Raw genomic sequence first — 19,561 nt, 5'->3', positions numbered from 1 at the left:
AAGTACAAAACGAAGTTGAAATAAACTCGAAATTCTTGCGACCAAAGAAAAATATAATAATCACTAATAATACGGTTTGTGCTGAAACCTTTAGAGGTGTTTATTTAACCAAAAACGCAGAGCTTCTGGTGTGCAGTTCCATTCATTATGTTGAAAAAGTTAGTGATTTGTTACATAAATAACTCTTTAAGAATAATATGAAGGTTCGTCGCAGAAAAGAGGGGAGAGGCAGCTTGTCTGTCGGACTAAGCATGTTTTTTCACATATTTTGCGGTGAGTGTCTAGGGAAGAGTACGTAGGAGACTGACTAGTTGCAATTTAGCTGTTCCCATGTGCAGTTAGCAGTGCAATAAACAACCTATTGACTCGGTGTGGGAACCAAGGCAGTTAGGTAAGGATAACAAGAGGACGCAGGGTGTAGGATATGGGGAAAAATGTGGGAACAGAGTTGAAGCAAAGTACGGAGCGAAGAAACAAATTTAACGACTAGTCGAAAATTCAATTTTTGAAATAATCGAGTTATTACTCATCACTCTAATCGTAAGCTGTACTTGAAAAGTAACAATTTAAACAAGCCAATTTTGTATCGAAACTTACGGATTTCCAGAAACCTGCTTTTCTCTAAACTTCATTTATTCTTCAAGTATTGCGATGAAGAAGATAAAAAACTTGCGCACCCATTTTAAACTGCACTGTGGTTTTGTAGAATATTTACAATGAATCAATGCCAAGGATAACGACTAAATAATGATTGTATTGATCTGAATTACATCGTGAAACTTGTTTTTAATTATGGTCGTCTCGAAGTCGGTTTTGCTATAAGACAACTGTGAGGATTAGAGTGAAAACAGTAATCGAGTATTCACTGGGTCACTTATGTCAAAGAATATTTACAAAAAATCAAAGCCTGCAAAAGTGCACTGTAGTAACAAACAATATTTACAAAAAATCAATTCCTATTCCAATGACTGACTAATCACGGTATTAATCCGAGTTGCTTCGTGAGGCTTGATTTTAATTCTCGCCGTGTCGAAACCGGTTTTGCCATCAGATAAGTTTGAAGATTAGGAAAAAAACAGTGATCGAGTATTCACGAGCTTACGTATATCCAAGATCGATAGAGAATGTTGCACACTGTGGATCAGTTTCGTATGAAATCGCCCAGAAAAGTCGAGAAAATTCGAATGATTTGAAAACGACGCATCATTCTTTAATGAATTTTAAAAAATCTCAACGTTTTCATGTTTCCACAAAAAAATTTCCCTTGCATATACGGTTACTGGAATTTTTTTTTCGCAAAATCCCGATTTTACAGATTATCCAAATGGTCTTGACGTAACAAGTACTATAAATTTTGAACGAATGAACGAATGTTAAAGAATAGTTTTACATTATGTGCGTACTTTTTCCCGTGTCTCAAGTTGTTCAACAACATGTCAAATCAAGCCAAGAACTGATAGCAAAATTTTTAATCAAATAGTTCTTACAAAGTACCGACAGTATCGAAGTTCAGTATTTCATTCCAACATTGAGAGTATCACTAGCGGCCAAGGTCTTTAATTCGCGGTGGTAAAAAATCTGTTATTCATTCAAGACGAAGAAAGGCACGATTTAATTTAAAAGTAAATACAATTTTAAACATTAATGAGGACCTGGTTATGTAAATAAATCCGTAAAACAATATTATAGATTCTGATAATTGCCATGCCATCCTGGTAATATAAACAGACAGTTCATGGAGACTAAAATAGTCATTCGATGTCCGCAAACGATTACAAATAAAAAGTCTTTCAGAATCTTGTTTCTACCATCAAAAATTTTATGAATTCTTTTTCATTGTAGCTACGTTTCTTCAATTGAATCACGCCTCTCTTCACAGGTATCTACTTGTTAATAATATATGACTCCACTTCTTCCGCAATAAATAATTAATTTTTTAGAAAGACTTCTGAATGCGCGACAAGTTTTTGTTGACAATTGCTATTTTTCTGTGATCAGACATAAGCAGCTCGAGAACAACGAAATTCATCGTATTTAAAGGTTTACTTCACCTGTAAAAGAGCTTGTTCTTCAATAAAGCTCACCCGGTAAGACGATTCTTATTGTGTAATGTTTGAAAAGGAATCGGCGAAACAATCTTGCTTTCACTTTTCCGCTTGATTTTACGTCATGTTCATTAAGTTGGGCGATTTTCGATTGGTCAAACACTACAACTTAAAATCGTCTTAAATTCGTTGGAAATATGCAGATTTTGGAGGAAAAATTACTAGCATCTATCCATTTGCTCAAAAATCATAGTAGTTGTGAAAAAAAGTACATTGGATGGAAAATATGTAAAATCAATTTTATAAAACAAAGAAAGAAAGAAATTATTACCAACAACAGTATACATAAACAATAAGTCTTGAATGTAAAGAATAAAAAATTGATTATCCTAACTTGGAACGTTTCGGTCTGACCTTCATCAAAGATTCAATGTATGAAACCGGTTTATTTAGTAACTTCACGACTGACCTTAATCCTCCAAATGACCGGTATCGCATAATATATTCTACTTTTTGCTTATGATTCGATCACCGCAAATTGACGATGCAATTCCTTCAGACTTTAATCGTCCTTTTTCTTCTCCCATAACGCTGGTCGACAAAAATTCACTTTTTGTGTGTTACGTGAAAACTTTTAACTGATTATGTTAGAAACAAGGTTTAGTATAATAGATTTGTTAAATGAATATTGAAGATACGAATAGTTTTATTGCAATATGATTTTTTTAGTTTTTCCGTAACTACAGTTTTTATGAACAAAAATTAGGTTACAGTGTTACAGTACACTGGTCATTAAAGTGTTGTAACAAGGAAGGTGCTTACTAATTTTTAAATACCTATCTACCCTCATTATAAGACCATATTTATTTTCATTCGATCAACTCTAGTTTTGTGTTACAGCTACTACTTGTAAAATTGAATGTTTATCGTTTTGACTTACCTTTTCTTGTTACTTATTGCAACTAACTAACTGGTATTTATATAGAATAGCAAAAAAAAAAAAAAAAAAAACCTTAATCAAAAACGTTAAGTTGAAACTGTAAACGTTCAATCTTACTGGTAGTAGTTGTAATACAAAAACTAGCCCCGATCATAGCCTCTACCACAATCTTCGTTGTTTTTGATGAGTTATCGAATCTTGAAGCGAAGATTATTTTGCCGATCTCGTTTTTCATTGTTGTAGTAAAAAATTTATTCTTCACTTCAAAGGATGTGTAAATTGTCAAGGAAGAAATATGACGAATAATTGCAATTAGTTTGTTCCTTTGAGAAAAATTTTACTCAATAACGTCATTTACTTAAACTGTGACTATGATGGCTTGTTTAGAACAAACGAAATATTCCACTTGAAGCAAACATCCAAGAACACATTCACCCTATTGAATCCCGAAATTTCTGAACTGCTGAAAATGGCGTTGAAGATGGAATCATGCAGTATCGAAGAACTGTGTCCTGCTTCGGAGGGAGGTGAAAAACTATTACTTGAGCTGCGACACAGACTTGAAGAGTGGCTTAAGTTTCAACCGCATCTTCCTCAAGGTAAACTAATATGTGATCATACCATTAGGCGAAAGAAAAATGTTTCTGTGATGTTGAAAATATTTATAAGATATTTCTCCGAAAACTAGATACTGTACATTTTGAAAACAGATTTCTTTCTGTAATTCAGAAGCTATGCAAATTATTTTTTGTTGCAATTATTTCCTTGTCAAAGAATTATGGGTGACAAAAGAATAGGATATGCTGTTCATTTACGGAAAAATTTTAACCTTTGAAAAACTCGTTTTCTTTTTCACGTTTCTAGAAATATGTCCAAAAATAAACTTGAAATTTCGACGTTTCAAACCATTTACCGTAAAAAAAAAACACTATGAGTCACATTTTTTTTCAAAGGCGATAAATGCTGAGAATCTATAGACAAAAATTTGGTGGATAAATGAATCAACGTGTCACTTGGAATAGATCAGACCGAAGGGATGAAATTTACGACATGTTCACATAAGTGATCCTGACAGGACGTGAAAATTGTTATTGAACTGAATGTTTTCTGCTTGATTGCTTAGTTATAAATGCGTGTTATATTTTAATAATATTATAAACATTGTTAATAATAATTGTGGACATTGGATTTCGAAGGTAAAACGAACCTGAGTTCCCTCGAGAAAATTTTTTTTTTAAATACAAGGAAGAGTCGGTTTACTATATGTGGTGGCTCAAACATTTTCACATATAACAACACCGGATATTTGAGAATTTTGTCAGATTTTCCCAAGCTAATTAATTATCTGCAATATTTTTCTCGAAATATTCATGAGTCAAAAGTTCAGCTACACGAATCCACCTTTCAAAATCAAAAAAATCGTATTTCGTACATCATCATTCTTACAAAACAATTAATAATCTCCTAGTCGTTGACAGCATTCTCTCAAAATTGATAAGAGTAGAGATTTTAATGATGTATTAACAATAAAATATTGTCATTTTTCTTGAAGATATTCCCAAGCAAATTCTGGAGTATTTCGTCCTCGGTTCGAAGATGAGCTTAGAACAAGCCAAGCAGAAACTGGACATGTTCTACACCCTGAAGAAGCTGGTACCGGAGGTACTTGCAAACAGAGATCCGCGTGGTTCTGGCCTGACACGCTTCCACAAAATGATGTAGGAACCAAAACAATTATTTTTTCAAGTAAAAGCATAGCTGTATATAAGGAATTTCATGCGAGCCCAACCAACGCCTGACCTTCGCCATTTCCGATTTTGTTTCAAACTTCTGCAATTCTCTCAACTCTAAAACAGTGCCCTGAATTGCTGAATTATTTATATATATATATATATATATATATCTAAAGTGATTTTGCAAAGAATCTTCTTCGAAATTCTCAAGAAATTCTCAGAAGTTGTGTCTCCAACTAATTAAAATAAAGCCTTTGGGAAAAAAAAAGAAATACTAAAATTTATGTTCACGTTCACGTTAATACGGAGGAAGAAATCTGTAGTTAAAATCGGAAAATAAAAATATTTTTGTCGCGGTACCTATAGACAGAGATTTGAGTTGAATTACGTGGGAGGTGCGTAAGAGTAACGGACCCAGTATCGTCACTCAAAAGTTTCTTGGATTAGCGACTGGAGTCGGGCGCTACAATCGGGCAGAAACGAGGCGAGGTGGGGGTAGCGGCCTGGTTTTCAAATTTTCAGTCGAGCTCTAGACACGGTGACGACCAGAAGTGCTCGAGAAAGTTAATCGGCATCCAAACGATAGCCATACAAGGGGGGAGTCCGTCAATTTGAAGTTGAATACGAGAACGAGCGGATTCATATCAGAGGCGCCTCGTTCTTTGCGACATGGACACCGAGGTGTTCGTGTGACCACTTAAGAATCCCGGCTTCTGATTATGAGCAGATTGCACTTATCGAATCGACCATTGTGCCGGATTGTCGTCATCGTTGAATGAAAGCAAGAAATCTGTAACTCAAAATTCTAAACCCTTTTCGTTTAATCGAGAATCGCCAATGCACAATTCATGTATGTTATTTATAATGTGGATGGGTTTCTTCGTCAAAAATAAATTGTACTCTTTTGTTTCAGGCGTACCGTCTATCTTCCAAAATTGACACCAGAAAAGTACAGAGTCTGCATTTTTCAACCCTTCGTTGACGACTATACCGACTTTAACTCCAGTGATGATGCTAAGTACGTAATTTGGCGAGACGAATTGACGATTTGAAATTCAAATCTTACACCAAGTATTTTTGTCACATGCGTCAGTAATTTTTACGGAGTCGATTAGATTTTTTTCTAAAATTAAATGACGAGGTCTACCGCTCTTTCAAATTTCTTCAACATTCCTCGGCAAACTACAAGCTAACTCGCCAACGCGTTACGTCGACAGGTATGCTCTGATGATCGAAGAAATACTGATGCTGGACATCGAAGCCCGCAGTCTTGGAAGCATTTACGTATACGATCAATCAAAGATAACCTTTGCTTTGGTCTCTAAATATACTCCGGCATTGGTAAAAAAATTTGAAATAATTGCAACGGCAAGTATTCCCAACATTAAGTTCTAAGCGTTCCAAATGCTTTACGGCATTGCGCCACTTCGATACAATCAGCTACTGGAATTCATCCTCAGGCTCTCGCGAGATCAAATCAACTAAGTCATCTTTATTCTTTCACCTTCAGAAAGCTTACGCAAAAAAGATTAAAGGGATTCATTTGATCAACGCGGCACCCCTGACAGACACTCTGGTCGCCCTGGGTAAGAAAGCTTTGAAGCCAAAACTCGCTGCAAGGGTATGTAAACATAAAAGCTGAACGTGTTTTCTATATGCTGTTTTACAAAACTTATCATTTTATATAATTGAAGAGATTCGTGGTGAAAAGATACGAAGTAAAATACTTTTAGTGCCGACTCTTCTGCATTATTGGACGTTAAAATTGTTCAACGTATTAGATGAATTCGGTCAAACTAACCTGCACGAATTTGCATCCACAGATTACCGTTCACCAAAAAGGAAGCTACGAATCATTGTATCAGGTAATACCGAAGTCGATTCTACCCAAAGATTATGGTGGTGATGAACTATCCATAGAACGTCTCGATGGTGAGTTTGAAAGTGAAATTAAACTTTTCGCACACTCATCTCTTCGAATTTCTGTCGAAATATACAACTGCAACACATGAAATATTAATCAAATTGAACAAATCGAAATCGCTGTAATGTGTGAGGCATGATATGCGAAAGGCGTAATTTATAAAAATTTCTTTTTTTATTGTAACGCAGAATTGTGGAGGCAGAAAGTTGACGAGAAACGTGACTGGTTCCTAGATCAGGATAAGATCGTGGTTGACGAAAAACTTCGTCCTGGGCCACCAATGAATGCCGACGAACTTTTCGGCTTCTCCGGATCTTTTCGGAAGCTGGACGTCGACTAGGAATAAACAGCTTTTTAATTATGAAATATTATGCACTGTGTTCCCTGAATGAACTCGAAACATTTTCCGGTATCATGTCGTCCTAGGTCGTTGCAGCGTAGTGGAAACCAGACAACTTGCGGCTCTTCAAAGTGTGATAGGAAATAAATTTATCACGAATGAATCATGTATCAAGAATAACAAAAATACCGGGTTATAATTTGTTCTTAAATCGATAAAAATGAATTGTTTGAAAAATTCTCATAAATAAAAAGTATCGCATTCACAGAAAGGGAGCGTCCATAAATTACGTTATCGAATTTTAAGGGTTTTTGATCCTTGGAATTGCCTATTGTCTAAAAAATAGATGACCAAAATTATTTCTCGTGTGTCAAAACTTCTGCTTATAATTGCCAATCACTTTCTCTAGCGATATTTTACTCAATAGTGACGAGCGATTATTTGTACAAAATTGAAGAATATTATTAAAACTGTCCGAATTAATTTCGTCCTTTGTACATAGAAACGTCAAGCCTTGTCGATCGTCAGTAAACCTCCGACTTTTTTCTTTTTTGGTGCATTCGTTGACTTTTTTTTAGCTGGTATCACATGACGTGACCAAACCAAGTTCGCTCGAACAGGTTCTCAGATTTCCCAGAATGAAGCTGAGACATCGCTGACCTTCAATCATATGTTGCCACGATTGTTTTCAATTACAGATGCAATGGATTTTAAATCCACGATATCCGAAGCATCGATGTTAAATCAGAACTAAGCAGTATAGTAGAATTTGAGTTTATTTAAGACGACGTTTGTCACAGAGTAAAAAATTGTGAACATAAAATTTACCACTCCCTCCGATGCTGGCATCAAAAATAGAGCTTCCCATTTGAATAATCAAAGCTTAAGTCGGAATGGAAACCTTGGAAATGAGGTTCAAGCTCAAATCAAAGGTCACTATTGAATCCTTTGTCAAAAGTTAGCCAAGATTTAGACTTGGTAATTTTTTTTTCGCTGAACTCCGCAAGATTTCTAGGGGCTTCCATACTTTTACCTCACTCTATATAATTGGGATGTAGTAAAACGTTATGTAACAGTATAAAGTGAGTTTTGCTAGACGCGGAACGATCCTATGCATATACGGTATGTAACGCTGTAACTTATTTCTCAAGGACCAATCACTTTAGATATTATGTGTATCTTCAGTATTTCAATAAACTGGAGACTTTCTTTCCATTTGGCTGGCGGGACTAATCGAAAAAAAATTATATTACACCTATGAATATCATTTTCGTTAATTAAGCTGACAGCCAGCATACATTATAGACGATAATCATACATTGAATACAATTTTGAAACAAAATGATACTTGAGTGCCAGACGTATAAAAAAGTTTTACTGCTTATAAACGTTGCAGGAAAAAAATCAACTGTCCAATTGATTAACAACCAATCGAAAAGTTTTGCTATTTTTTCACTCGGTTTTTTTTTTTTTTTTTTTCTTTATGTACTGTTTTTATTTTCGTTCACCTATTTTCTTTTCTCAAGCTAACAGAAAAGAGGAAAAGAGACTAAAATCATTGGAATCTGATCAACCATTTTCGAGATATCGTAATTGTTATTTCTTTCTGTCGTTTTAAATTTTGTCGGCTCCAAGTGGAAAAAAGCCGCGCCAATTGAAACCTAAATTATTCAAATCCGTGAACCGATATCGAACATATATTATCATTTTTACTTATTCTCATATGTATTTATTCTAATAAGTTAAAAATTACTGAACTGGTCGGACGAAACATCTTATTGGTATCAAGTGACGCAAAACCCCATCGATCGGGGCCAGGATCGTTAGAATCCCGAGATATCGCCGGCCTAAATAATTGCAGACTTATAATAAAAAATAAAAGAGGTTCAACAATACGTAGCAACGGATAAATATACGTTCCGTACAGAATATTTCATCTTATAAATAATTTGTCACGTCTCACACGTAAGTTTGCACATTTCTAATTCTTCTCGCATTCATTCGAAATACGCGTTCACTTAGCAGGTGACTTGAAATCGCTTTACAAGTTTGTATCAAAATCTTTAATACCGATCGATTACGGCCACGGTTACGATTATGTCAGGCGGGTGTATTTCACTTTGACAAAAATAGCTGACTCGTTATTTCCATTAAGCCCCTGACGGACATTTAATACAAACCACAATTTAAAGCCCGATATACAATGGGCCGTGTACTCGTACGCATTACACTGTACAAGACACGTGTTTACAGCGATGAGCGTAACCATGACACGTTCATTCTTTCGATATTTATTGTATACAGGTTCCATTGTTATAAACCACGGTTTCATCAATGCTTCACGGAACATGTTTCTAACAAGAACGCTCTGATGCTTCTGGACAGTCATTGTTCCTTGAAATTTATAAACTGTGAATGTACCTAAAAAATGTTGAATAAATTTTTCCATAACACACAGTCACGTGGCGAGGAGAAATGGAAAACTGGCGTGACTGGTTCCTGGAGTAGAATGCGGTCCAGCCATCGATGATAATAGTCTTTTGGGATTTTTGGCATCCTTCCGAAAACTGGACATCGAGTAAGCACGTTTAATTCAGTGTGAATGGATAAATACGATTCAGAAACAATTAATGTATTTATTAAATGTACAAATTTAGACTGAAAATGACCATTCGGATATCACGAGTTTAATTACAATGAATAAATTATCAGATGTGCGAAATTTCAATTAAAAGTTTAGAATTACCGTTCAAATATTGAATATACACTGAGAAAAATTTAATTTTTTATAGTAACTAGAAAAATTCAGTAATGCAGGCATCGTTGAAAAAACTGTTTGAATATTGTTGGAATTACGAAAAACGAGGTACGCGTAACCATTTTGCGCTATCGTCGATCCTTTTTTGGTAATTGCAACGCAAAATCAGTTTCTTCGATTTACTCTACTTTTTTAGTTAAACAAGGCTTTAACGTCAATTTATCGTTGCACAAGCATTAAATTTTCGCAACAATTACAAGGAGATATAGTAACAGTGATCGTAATGAGAAAGAATAGTAACGGATACCAGACTTTTTCGGTAACAACTACGAAACTAATTTTCATTTTGTACCTAGAACTATATTTTTTGATTGTGGTTAAAAAATGAAAATAGTCAAGGACTGAGCGATAAGCGGAATTAAAAATTTCTCTCATCTTACCTAAATAGCGGAAAGAAAAGAAGAGAAATAGAGAATCGTTCGGATACTCACTGCTTCACTGATTCTATACGCCAACGATTCGTTCTTGTACTCCTAATGTCGTACACACATATCCATCCACCCTCGTGTTCATTGTTCGTGATAGCTTATGGCTATCGATTTCTACAACATTCGCCAATTGCGCCTGACGTAATGTTACTCTGACACGAGGCAAATATCACTCGGAGGTCGTTCTCTGTTTGAATGAAACACGCGTACGGATTCCCTGATATACATGTCACTGTATTTCCGTACACCGAAACTAGATTGGGAGAAACGAGGCTCTTGCCTCAAGCGACGTAAGATCCAGGACGCAACGTTTCGAGACGAGAAATTAATACATCAATACCTGAAAGGCTACTCTATTCAAACTTTTAACCAACTTGACTAATTAAGCAGACAGAGAGCGGTAAAACGACGATGATGACAAGATCGTCATTCAATGATGAAAATGTTTACCTGTACTGTATCCACATGTTGAGTTCGACGAAGAGACTCGTACTCGATCGCAACGCGAGCTTTAATCTAAATTCGATGAATTCCAAGAATGATTTCTTCGATCATCGAGTAATGAGAGATCCAAGCACGCGGTAAACCTACACGAACAGCGTCCAACCGGCATGAATCCTTCGATGATCGCGTATTTTATGTTACCGCAGTCACGAGATTCGACATTACCGTTATTTCCCTCACTTAATAAAACATTTTTACGATTTCTCGCTCTACTTATTCCTTCGTCCCGGTGCCACGCTGACTGTTCGCACAAACTCTATAAACGCCCCCATTTATTGCACTGGACACACGAACGCACTCACAATCAAATATATAAGCTCAGCTCATGCTCGCGTTGGAAAAGCAGCAATCATAGTTCGCGGCGAAGTATCTTTTTCCTAATGATGGAAGTTTTATCGCGCTTTCGACTTGCCGGTTATTCTGGAATTGTTTGCGGACATTGAATCGGGACATATCTTTAATAATAATAATAATAATATTATATAATGAAAAATAATATTCGCATTATTGAAACGAATAATTATGGCACCGCAAAAATGTCTGTCTAGACACGCAACTTGTTCAAAACAACCTAAAACTTCACTTATCAACGAACGATAGACGGTAAAAACCGTCACATCAATCACATCGTCACACCTTGTTTTGGGTCTTAGATTGTCATTCGTCTGATAAGATAAAACTAGATCTTGGGCAAGTATATTTTTGCGTCTTCTAAATCTGAATAAATTTACAACAGCATTTAGTTTCCAAATTTAGTAAATTTTTAGTCAATAAATAAAGATAGAAACATATATTTATACTTTAAAGCACGAAATTTTTTATTCAGCTACACTTTTGTACAGTAAATGTCTAGTAAATTTCCGAACATTTTCAATGTACAGAATCTATAAAATGGGTCCTGGAGAAATAAAAACCAGATTCCAAATAAAACGTATCTTTGTAATGGTTCAGGACAAAAGGATCACAGATGCTGTATAAATTTGGAATTTAGGTATTTAAAGAACGAAAACAAAAATGAAAATTCAGACGACTAGCTTATTTATATTTGAAAAGAAGTTTCACGCATCGAAACCAGATTCCGTGAGTTTAAATCGGTGATCGCAGCGTCACGAGCCGGTATAACAAGCTCTTCAAATAAAACCTGAACCGCAAAAGAACGGAGTCGGATGTCGGTTAGAGTGGCCGCGATGGTGTTTCAGAGAGAAGCAGAATTCAACCGGTACCAAGAGACGTAGTAGGCCATCATCGCTGGTGCGAAAGCGATGTAACAGAACCTCGATAGTGGGACTAAATTTCAAGAGTTCAACTAAGACTCCGATTTAGTGCAACGCGAAGATTGCGTCTCGAGCAGAAGCTGCTTCTATCGCATTGGCGTTCCTCGTATTCTTCTTCTCGGCCGTTATCAAGCAAAAATGTCGCTGACTCTCGAAGTCTGTAACATGGACGAATTGTGCGTCGCGATGGGGGGAAGTGAAACATTGTTGCTCGATTATTGTGACAAACTTCAAGACTGGTTGAAATTGCAACCGCATCTTCCTCACGGTAAGCCTGACATAAGTAACGTTTCGTCTTACATTTCTCTACGTCAGTTTCGATTAACGTTACCTGATTTGTTCCGAGCCAATTAATAACAACGTGTCAAAAAATGAGGTGTGTTTATTTCGTGATGCGTGGGTCCAAGACGATAAGCAGTCTCGTTGTGTCAACTTCATTTTTTTTTTTTTGTTTGTCAGGTTCAATTGACTCCATTTTCATTCGCACGTTTATGTACGCATCTTCGGAACCTGTTCTGGGCTCGGTGATTTAGTTCTATTGAGTGCGTGATTGCTGATCTTCGTGATACTGAATATTTTTTATTTTACTTTTTTAATTTTCTTCATCTTTGTTGATGTAGAAAAAGTATTGGTTTCGGTAAAAAATCACTTTTTTTAATTTCAACGAATCTTTACGTTTTTGAACCTCTGAAATCCGAAAAACAGATTTTCAGAAAAATATCGGTTTGGATGTCGATTTTTCCGTCTGTCCGACAAACTCCCGGGACAATCTTGAAAACGGCTCGATAAAAAAATCTAAAAACGGATTTTACAACAAAATAATGGTCGTGAAAAATTTCCATGGTCCGTTTAATTTGAACTTCCGGTTCTACCGGAAATAAATCGTTTTTAAATGTTCCAGCGGTAAGCATATACATATAATTTTCTTCCTTACTACTTTTCTAAATAAACGATTATGTTTTTTTCAGTTTATGTATTTATTTATTTATTTATTTATAAGTTTTTAGGTTACTAAACAATTTTTTTCACAATTCTTTTTTCAAAACTTTTCCATTTGGCTGCCAAGTCATGTCAGTGTCAAATTTTTTACACCACCGTTTTCAAGATCATCGCGTAAGTTTGTCGGACGGACCGACCGACTCTTTCTTTTTCATTGCGATAAAAAGTATCGCGGATAATTTGTTTCTTCGGCTTTCTTTTGTTAATATAACTGCGACAGCTGAGTGATTGTGGACGGAACTATGCAAATTTATACTTCAGTAATGTCAAATACAATTACAAATAGTCGTAGTATAAGGTGAAAGCAAAACTGGCCCGTTATGTAAACGACGCTAAATGGCTAGCTTGTTTGCTTGCAGTTTATTGAATTTGATTGTCCGTGGTAAGCTTCGAATTTGATTATAGCGGTAAAAAAATCGAATACCGTGTTTGACGACTCATCGACAAGTGGGCCAATCGTTATTCTCGCTTTATAATTATTCGTAATCAAATCTTGTGAACCTCCAGAACTAATGACGAATACAGCTGATTTTCACTTATAAAGAAAATTTCAAAGAATAATCGTAGTTCGCTATGTAAAATTTTCTTATATGAAATCCAAACTTGTAGACGGAGGTTTTATAGATCCGAGTTTGTAGATTCGGAGCAAGAGAATGATTTATAAAATACGAGTGTCATATTGTTAAAAGAAAAAAAAAAAAAAAAAAAAAACCAATCAATCACACACGCACAAAGATAGATTTGTCAGCTTGTAGGGTGATTAATGCCCGCGACAGTTATTTTACATCGCTATTCGCGAATTACAGTTGATACGAAAATAAGCATATCGAATCCATTAAAAAAGTACGCGTAGCACATTTATTATTAACCATTCGATTTTTCTGTAATATATTTCTCTCGAGAGGTTCGAGTCTCGCAAGATTCTAAACGGTACCTGACAAGTGTGTCATGTACTTTCCCCGTAGCTGAGCTGAATTACCGCTCCTCGTAGAGAAAAAAAAAATTTTATAAGCAACGCAGCGGAACTTGCCTGTACGTTATGTCACGCTTCAGAAGACACGCGTCGATTATTACCTTTTTTCTCAGGTCTCTACTAGACTTGTAATATTCTTATTATTGATCACTAACTCTGATAAACGGCGATCTAGGAAGATCTCGCACTGGCCGTTGCATGCCCGTCAATTAGCACACACGTGGTAATTAATGCAAATAACGGCGTTTAAAACTCGCACACTAACAAATAAGCAAGCGATTATTCCGGGTGCACTTTGCTTTTTACGACGGTATATTCCGAGCACAGTGGCTTGGAGTTCATAGAGAACTAAATGAGACTTGCATCGAACAGCATTGCAATAGTATTTCTCAACGTGTATCAACTGACTTTGATATTCTCTGTAACGGTTGAAATTTCTCGTGCGATAGCTGAACAAACGTTAAGCCATAATAATTGTCATTTTACCTGACTTAAATATACAGCGCATAAAGTTTCTGCACGGATTCCACATTTGCAGTCGGATGATTCGGTCTCCCAGAATTGTTCGGTCGACAGTTGTTGCCTAATTAGTTCCTACTCGATGTTTGGTAAGCTGATTGACAAGCGGTTAGACTCGCGATGAATTAATGGTCACGAATGTTTTCGAACTCGGAATGCATGCGGACCAAAGTTGTCTTCTTCGATCGCCACTTGAAATTGTTTCTAGTGAAGCTTCGTTATTGAGACACTGCTATTTGCCTCTCACAGATACGCCGAGGAAGCAACTGGAATGGCTTATTCTGGGCAGCAAGATGAGCCTGGAGAGGGCAAAGCAGAAACTGGACATGTATTACACGATCCGACGCCTGGTGCCGGAGCTATTCATGAACAGAGATCCACGAGATTCTGGTCTAACCGACTTGCACGATGTAACGTGAGTAAATCAACGTACGAGGTGATGAGAATGAACGATCCTTGGAAAGTGACGCTTCGTGATTTGGATTTAGAAGGAAATTATCGCTTGTTGCAGGCGGTACGTGATTCTGCCGAAACTGACCCCTGAGAACTGCAGAACTTGCATTCTTCAACCCACCGTTAATGATGTTAATAAATTTGATCCCTGGCTGCTTCACAAGTACGTAATTCTGCCGGGACATTGAGAATCGTTGACTTGAAGTCAACTCGTAATGAAGCGTCGTGATACAAATTAAAGCTTGCAATTACTCGTATTTCTATCGACAAGGAAGTACGAAGTGCAGTTAGAGTGACGAATTAACATGCAAAGCGCAATTGAGCCCTTCCGTGCAACAACAACTTAACTCGAATCAAGTTGCTGCTGCTTATACACATGCGTAATTACAATCCGCGATCCTACATAGACAAGTACGTTAGGTTTCGGTATGATAAAAACGTTTTTTTATATTTTTCGAATATTTTACCACTAGTATACGTACATTGTTTGCGAATCGAACGACGTGAAACCAAGAATTTCAGAACCGAAGAAAAAGGACGTGTTCTCGCAATTTGTTCCTTCATAATTTGTTAATATATAAAATAGAGAGTGGTTTAAAAATGTACTGAAACCTTCTGAAACAAGCTTATCTGATCAGCTGTCAAATGCATAGTCAAATAAATCGGTTAGCATACAAATAAAATATGTTGATCAGAAAAAAGGTGTACAATTTTTTTGCACCATATCCCTTCTTTTATGCAAAAAAATAAAAAAAATACAATGTATGCAAAGACAACTCAATTCATGCTTATTATTCTACAGAATTTAACTAATTGACATAATACAAATTATGATGTTACGGGCAGTGTTGTGATAACAAAGGTTGGAACAATTGTGTCAAATCAAAAAAAAAGATTGATGGTTTCATCAAAACACCTGTACATCGGTTAGCAAATACTTTATTCATGTTCAGTGTCCAAAACTTGACTCGAGTCAAGTTATTGTTGCACGCAGGGGCTGAATTAATATTTTATTGAAATGAAGTTAATCTGCGAATCACAGCAATCCGCAGAGCTTGAAAGTGATGAAAGGATCGCAAAACACTGGTCGACTTTACTCAAGTGCTTTTGTGCTTCCAACAGATACATGTTCATGGTCGGCGATATCCGGATGGTTGAAGATCGCAGTGTCGGTGACATATTCGTCTACGATCTTGCGATGATAAGTCTGGGTCACGTCATGAAGCTCACCCCCACCCTTCTCAAAAAGTGTGAAGTAGCAGCTTCGGTAAGTCAGTTAGTAGCGGACAGTGATTTTCAAAAGTACGTAGACCTTCGAACGAAAATGTCATCCGCCCATTTATTTTGCTCCCGTTGTAGTAACTCGCTGATTAGTGATTCTTCTTTGGTCTATCTCAATCACAGGAAGCCTACGCGACAAGGATAAGAGGCATTCACTTCATCAACGCTCCCCCTTTCGTCGATCGCATTGTTACCATGGTCAAGTCTGTGCTGAAACCTAAGCTCGCTGCTAGGGTAGGTATATGGAGACAATACGATGTAAAGCCCATGAATTGGGTTTCAATTGCAGGACAAAGTGCGTCCAACAGCAATTCCGATTAGAAAAGACCTTTTTTCTTTTTTCTGAAATATAAAAGGACGAAGTCTCATAGCCACGCAGCAAGTTCGAATAATATTTTCACCTTAGATACCTACGAAGAACTTTTATCGTGCTGAATCACACTCAACAGGCATATCAGACCTATTCATGTCCTTGTGGAATTACAGATGCACGTTCACGCTGTTGGCGATTTGGAATCATTCCATCGGTTGGTACCTAAATCAATACTACCCAAGGATTACGGTGGAAGCTACTCAACTATGAAAGAGATATCTGGCAAGTATAATTTCATCTTTCAATGAGATTTCCTCCACTCGAACTGAGGCAGTAACAATTTAACATCGATCGAAGATCTGATGCCGGTTTCAAAATTCGAGTCCCAAAGGCAAGGTGAAGCTAATCCGAATATTACGTGATACAGATTTGTTGCGTAAGAAAGTGGACGATTGGCGGGACTGGTTTTTGGAGCAAGAAAAGGTTTTCGCGGACGAACGACTGCGCCCTGGTCCAGCTTTCGACGAGAACGACCTCTTCGGGTTTTCCGGATCATTTAGGAAGTTGGCTGTTGATTAGTGTAAGCTCATTGTTGTGTCGTATTTACCTTGTATCACACCTGCATAAATACCAGATACTTGGCAGGTATTAGGTTACTTAAACTAGACGAAAAAAACAAATTATCCAATTTAAATATTACAGTGAATCATCGATCTCGAGAACATCCGGCGGGAAAAATACTGAGATACACGTTGTTAGTGGAAATTGTGGATACATGAAGAAACTGTGCCTCTTCTTTTGAAGAGTTAAAGATTACTAGTGGAATTTTGGGATGGACTACGGCCACTTGTTAAAATTGCAGGCACGCTGCGTCAAGCAATGCATTGCAGGGGATCTGAACGTCGATCTTGCATCGGTTCAGAGTCCACGTTAACGTGGCTGTGGCGTGAAAGAGACGTTATACCGCAGAAATCGTACTTAAATATTCCACTTACATGTTCATTCCACTAGTAAGCATGTAAGTGATTCTGGCACAGCACAAAATTCTCTCGAATTTCCATGAAAATAGTCCTCTGCGTTTTCACGCCCACGTGAATCTGATTTTGAATTGTTTAAGTTAAAAGACATGTCATTATTAGCTGACTCGTGAAATTTCTAAAATAATTTTTCGACAAAAAGCGTCGAGATTCGAAGAAAATTCAACCTCACTTTCTTCGTAACCAAAGTAATACAACGTGACTTATGCTTATCGTCTCAAAATTCATATTGTGATCAAAGATAATATCAACTCTTTACTCCTCATACTGGAATAAGATCGACTGATTTATTGTTCATCTGTCAAACTTGCGAAAAGCACATGGAGTGCGTCTCATGGGTAGAAGAACATACTTCCTCATTGCTGTTCCCATTTTGCAGTGGATGGTTGTGTTGTATATTAATGGCGAAATCAGTTTTGACGCCCAAACTCGCTGCAATAATTTGTACTTAATAGCCATAAGTGATAAGTTAAGCCTGTTAAGATGTGGGGATGATAAAATTTAGGTCATGAAACCACGAAGCAATTTTGGACGAAGGGGTAACTTCAAAACAGACCCGCTTTTTCACGAATTTGCATATAAATATACCCTCACTGACTTGTCACACTTTCTTTTGTGGGTCACTAATAAATCGCGATCAACGCATATTAATTTATCTTACATTGCATCACTGGATTTTTATTTTCATCCTGTAGGAAATTATTAATCACTGTATCGCCTAATTGTGTTCCAAATCCGCTTTGGTCGAGGATTGAGATGGCAACTATCAAACCAAGTTTTTTTTTTTTCTTATCAATGAAACTTCTCCTTCCGATCCAAGATTTGACAGTATTTCTTCAACTGCTATTCCTTAGCCTCACTTGTCGTAATATCGACTGTCATTTGTGCGCGTTACACGTGCGGATGGGTGAAATTTGATTCATGTTAGAAACTTCACACTTCCCGGAAATTGGCCACTTTCCGCACTAGTCATATAATAGTCATTGCAGACATAACGCATACAGTAAATTCTATTTCTGAGTATATTTAACCCCACACGTGTAGTCTATCACTGATTTTTCTCACAATCACGGACGAAGGTATACGATCTTAAGTTCGGCAAACGAAGCACGCCGATCACGAAGCCAAGCGTCAAAGAAAATATGACATAAAAAACCGCATGGTGGGCATAACTAGATTTCATAGCAATACATTTGAGCAAACGGCACTAAGATTACATTATTTCTCAAGGGTGACCGGATCATTTGCATTTGTTAGCATTTGTTTATCGATATTATTATACTTTTATTTGTATGAGATGGTAAAACGATGTAAACACGGATTTGACGACGCCCATGAATTCGGATAATGTGCAGGACTTGGTAACTAAAAACAAATCAATACCAATTAGTTTTGCAAGATGTTGAATTGGAGAGAATGCGATTCAAGGTGAAATCGTTTGATTTCGACCCTACGTGTCTATCAGCTGCCGCTGTTGAAATCAGAAGTTATCGATTCGATTCCACTTTTAGCTGTTGCTTGACAACAACTAATTTGAAAGACCTACCAGACGAAACTCGACGGAATCAATCGGCCCAATGTTTCCTTCCTCGCGAATTACTTGGTCATCATGATCAAACCAATTTCGAAGCCACGACATCCTGCAGGGTTTTACTTCGTACGGATCCATGACGAAAATATCCTGCTATCATCAAACCAAATAATCGGTGGAATCACTCGAGTTAAGATAACGATCAAACTTGGGTTATAAGTAGACGAAACTTTTCAATGCCTCATCACACTTTTCATTTAGTTGAAAAATAAAAGTTTCGAACATCGGAAATTTGTCCACATTCACCTGGCAAGTAGTTTGCGATCACTTTATCACTTTCTTTCCGAACCCATACTTTGGAAAGATAAAGATTGTCATTATATCGAGGGCTAAGCACCAAAAAAGGGATAAAAAAAAAGTTTTCTTCACTTTTGTTGTATTCACCATTG

General features: G+C 36.8%; 2 protein-coding genes across 8 annotated transcripts; both read left to right on the top strand.

Moving 5' to 3' along the window:
* The first annotated feature begins 256 nt into the window (after positions 1-256).
* Positions 257-7,465, top strand: LOC124213652 (alpha-tocopherol transfer protein-like). Of its 2 annotated transcripts, XM_046615142.1 has the most exons (9): positions 285-391; positions 1,999-2,087; positions 3,373-3,584; positions 4,538-4,703; positions 5,632-5,736; positions 5,936-6,086; positions 6,229-6,339; positions 6,542-6,650; positions 6,831-7,465. In XM_046615142.1, exons 3-9 carry the CDS (start codon positions 3,455-3,457, stop codon positions 6,980-6,982), a joined length of 924 nt encoding a protein of 307 aa, XP_046471098.1. In that variant the 5' UTR covers positions 285-391; positions 1,999-2,087; positions 3,373-3,454; the 3' UTR covers positions 6,983-7,465. The 2 variants fall into 2 exon arrangements, with proteins under 2 accessions (XP_046471099.1, XP_046471098.1); XM_046615143.1 differs by lacking the exon at positions 1,999-2,087 and having other exon boundaries at positions 257-391.
* A 136-nt stretch (positions 7,466-7,601) lies between these two features.
* On the top strand, positions 7,602-18,241 carry LOC124213653 (alpha-tocopherol transfer protein-like). Of its 6 annotated transcripts, none has more exons than XM_046615145.2 (8): positions 7,602-9,560; positions 14,747-14,912; positions 15,009-15,113; positions 16,073-16,217; positions 16,355-16,465; positions 16,718-16,826; positions 16,972-17,124; positions 17,247-18,241. In XM_046615145.2, exons 1-7 carry the CDS (start codon positions 9,509-9,511, stop codon positions 17,121-17,123), a joined length of 840 nt encoding a protein of 279 aa, XP_046471101.1. In that variant the 5' UTR covers positions 7,602-9,508; the 3' UTR covers position 17,124; positions 17,247-18,241. The 6 variants fall into 6 exon arrangements, with proteins under 6 accessions (XP_046471101.1, XP_046471106.1, XP_046471100.1 ...); XM_046615150.2 differs by having other exon boundaries at positions 14,986-15,113; XM_046615144.2 differs by lacking the exon at positions 7,602-9,560 and adding an exon at positions 11,898-12,274.
* The last annotated feature ends 1,320 nt before the right edge of the window (positions 18,242-19,561 follow it).

Source organism: Neodiprion pinetum, chromosome 3 (genome assembly GCF_021155775.2).
Source record: "Neodiprion pinetum isolate iyNeoPine1 chromosome 3, iyNeoPine1.2, whole genome shotgun sequence".
Classification (NCBI taxonomy): domain Eukaryota; kingdom Metazoa; phylum Arthropoda; class Insecta; order Hymenoptera; family Diprionidae; genus Neodiprion; species Neodiprion pinetum.
This window is presented reverse-complemented; position numbering and strand designations above follow the sequence as displayed.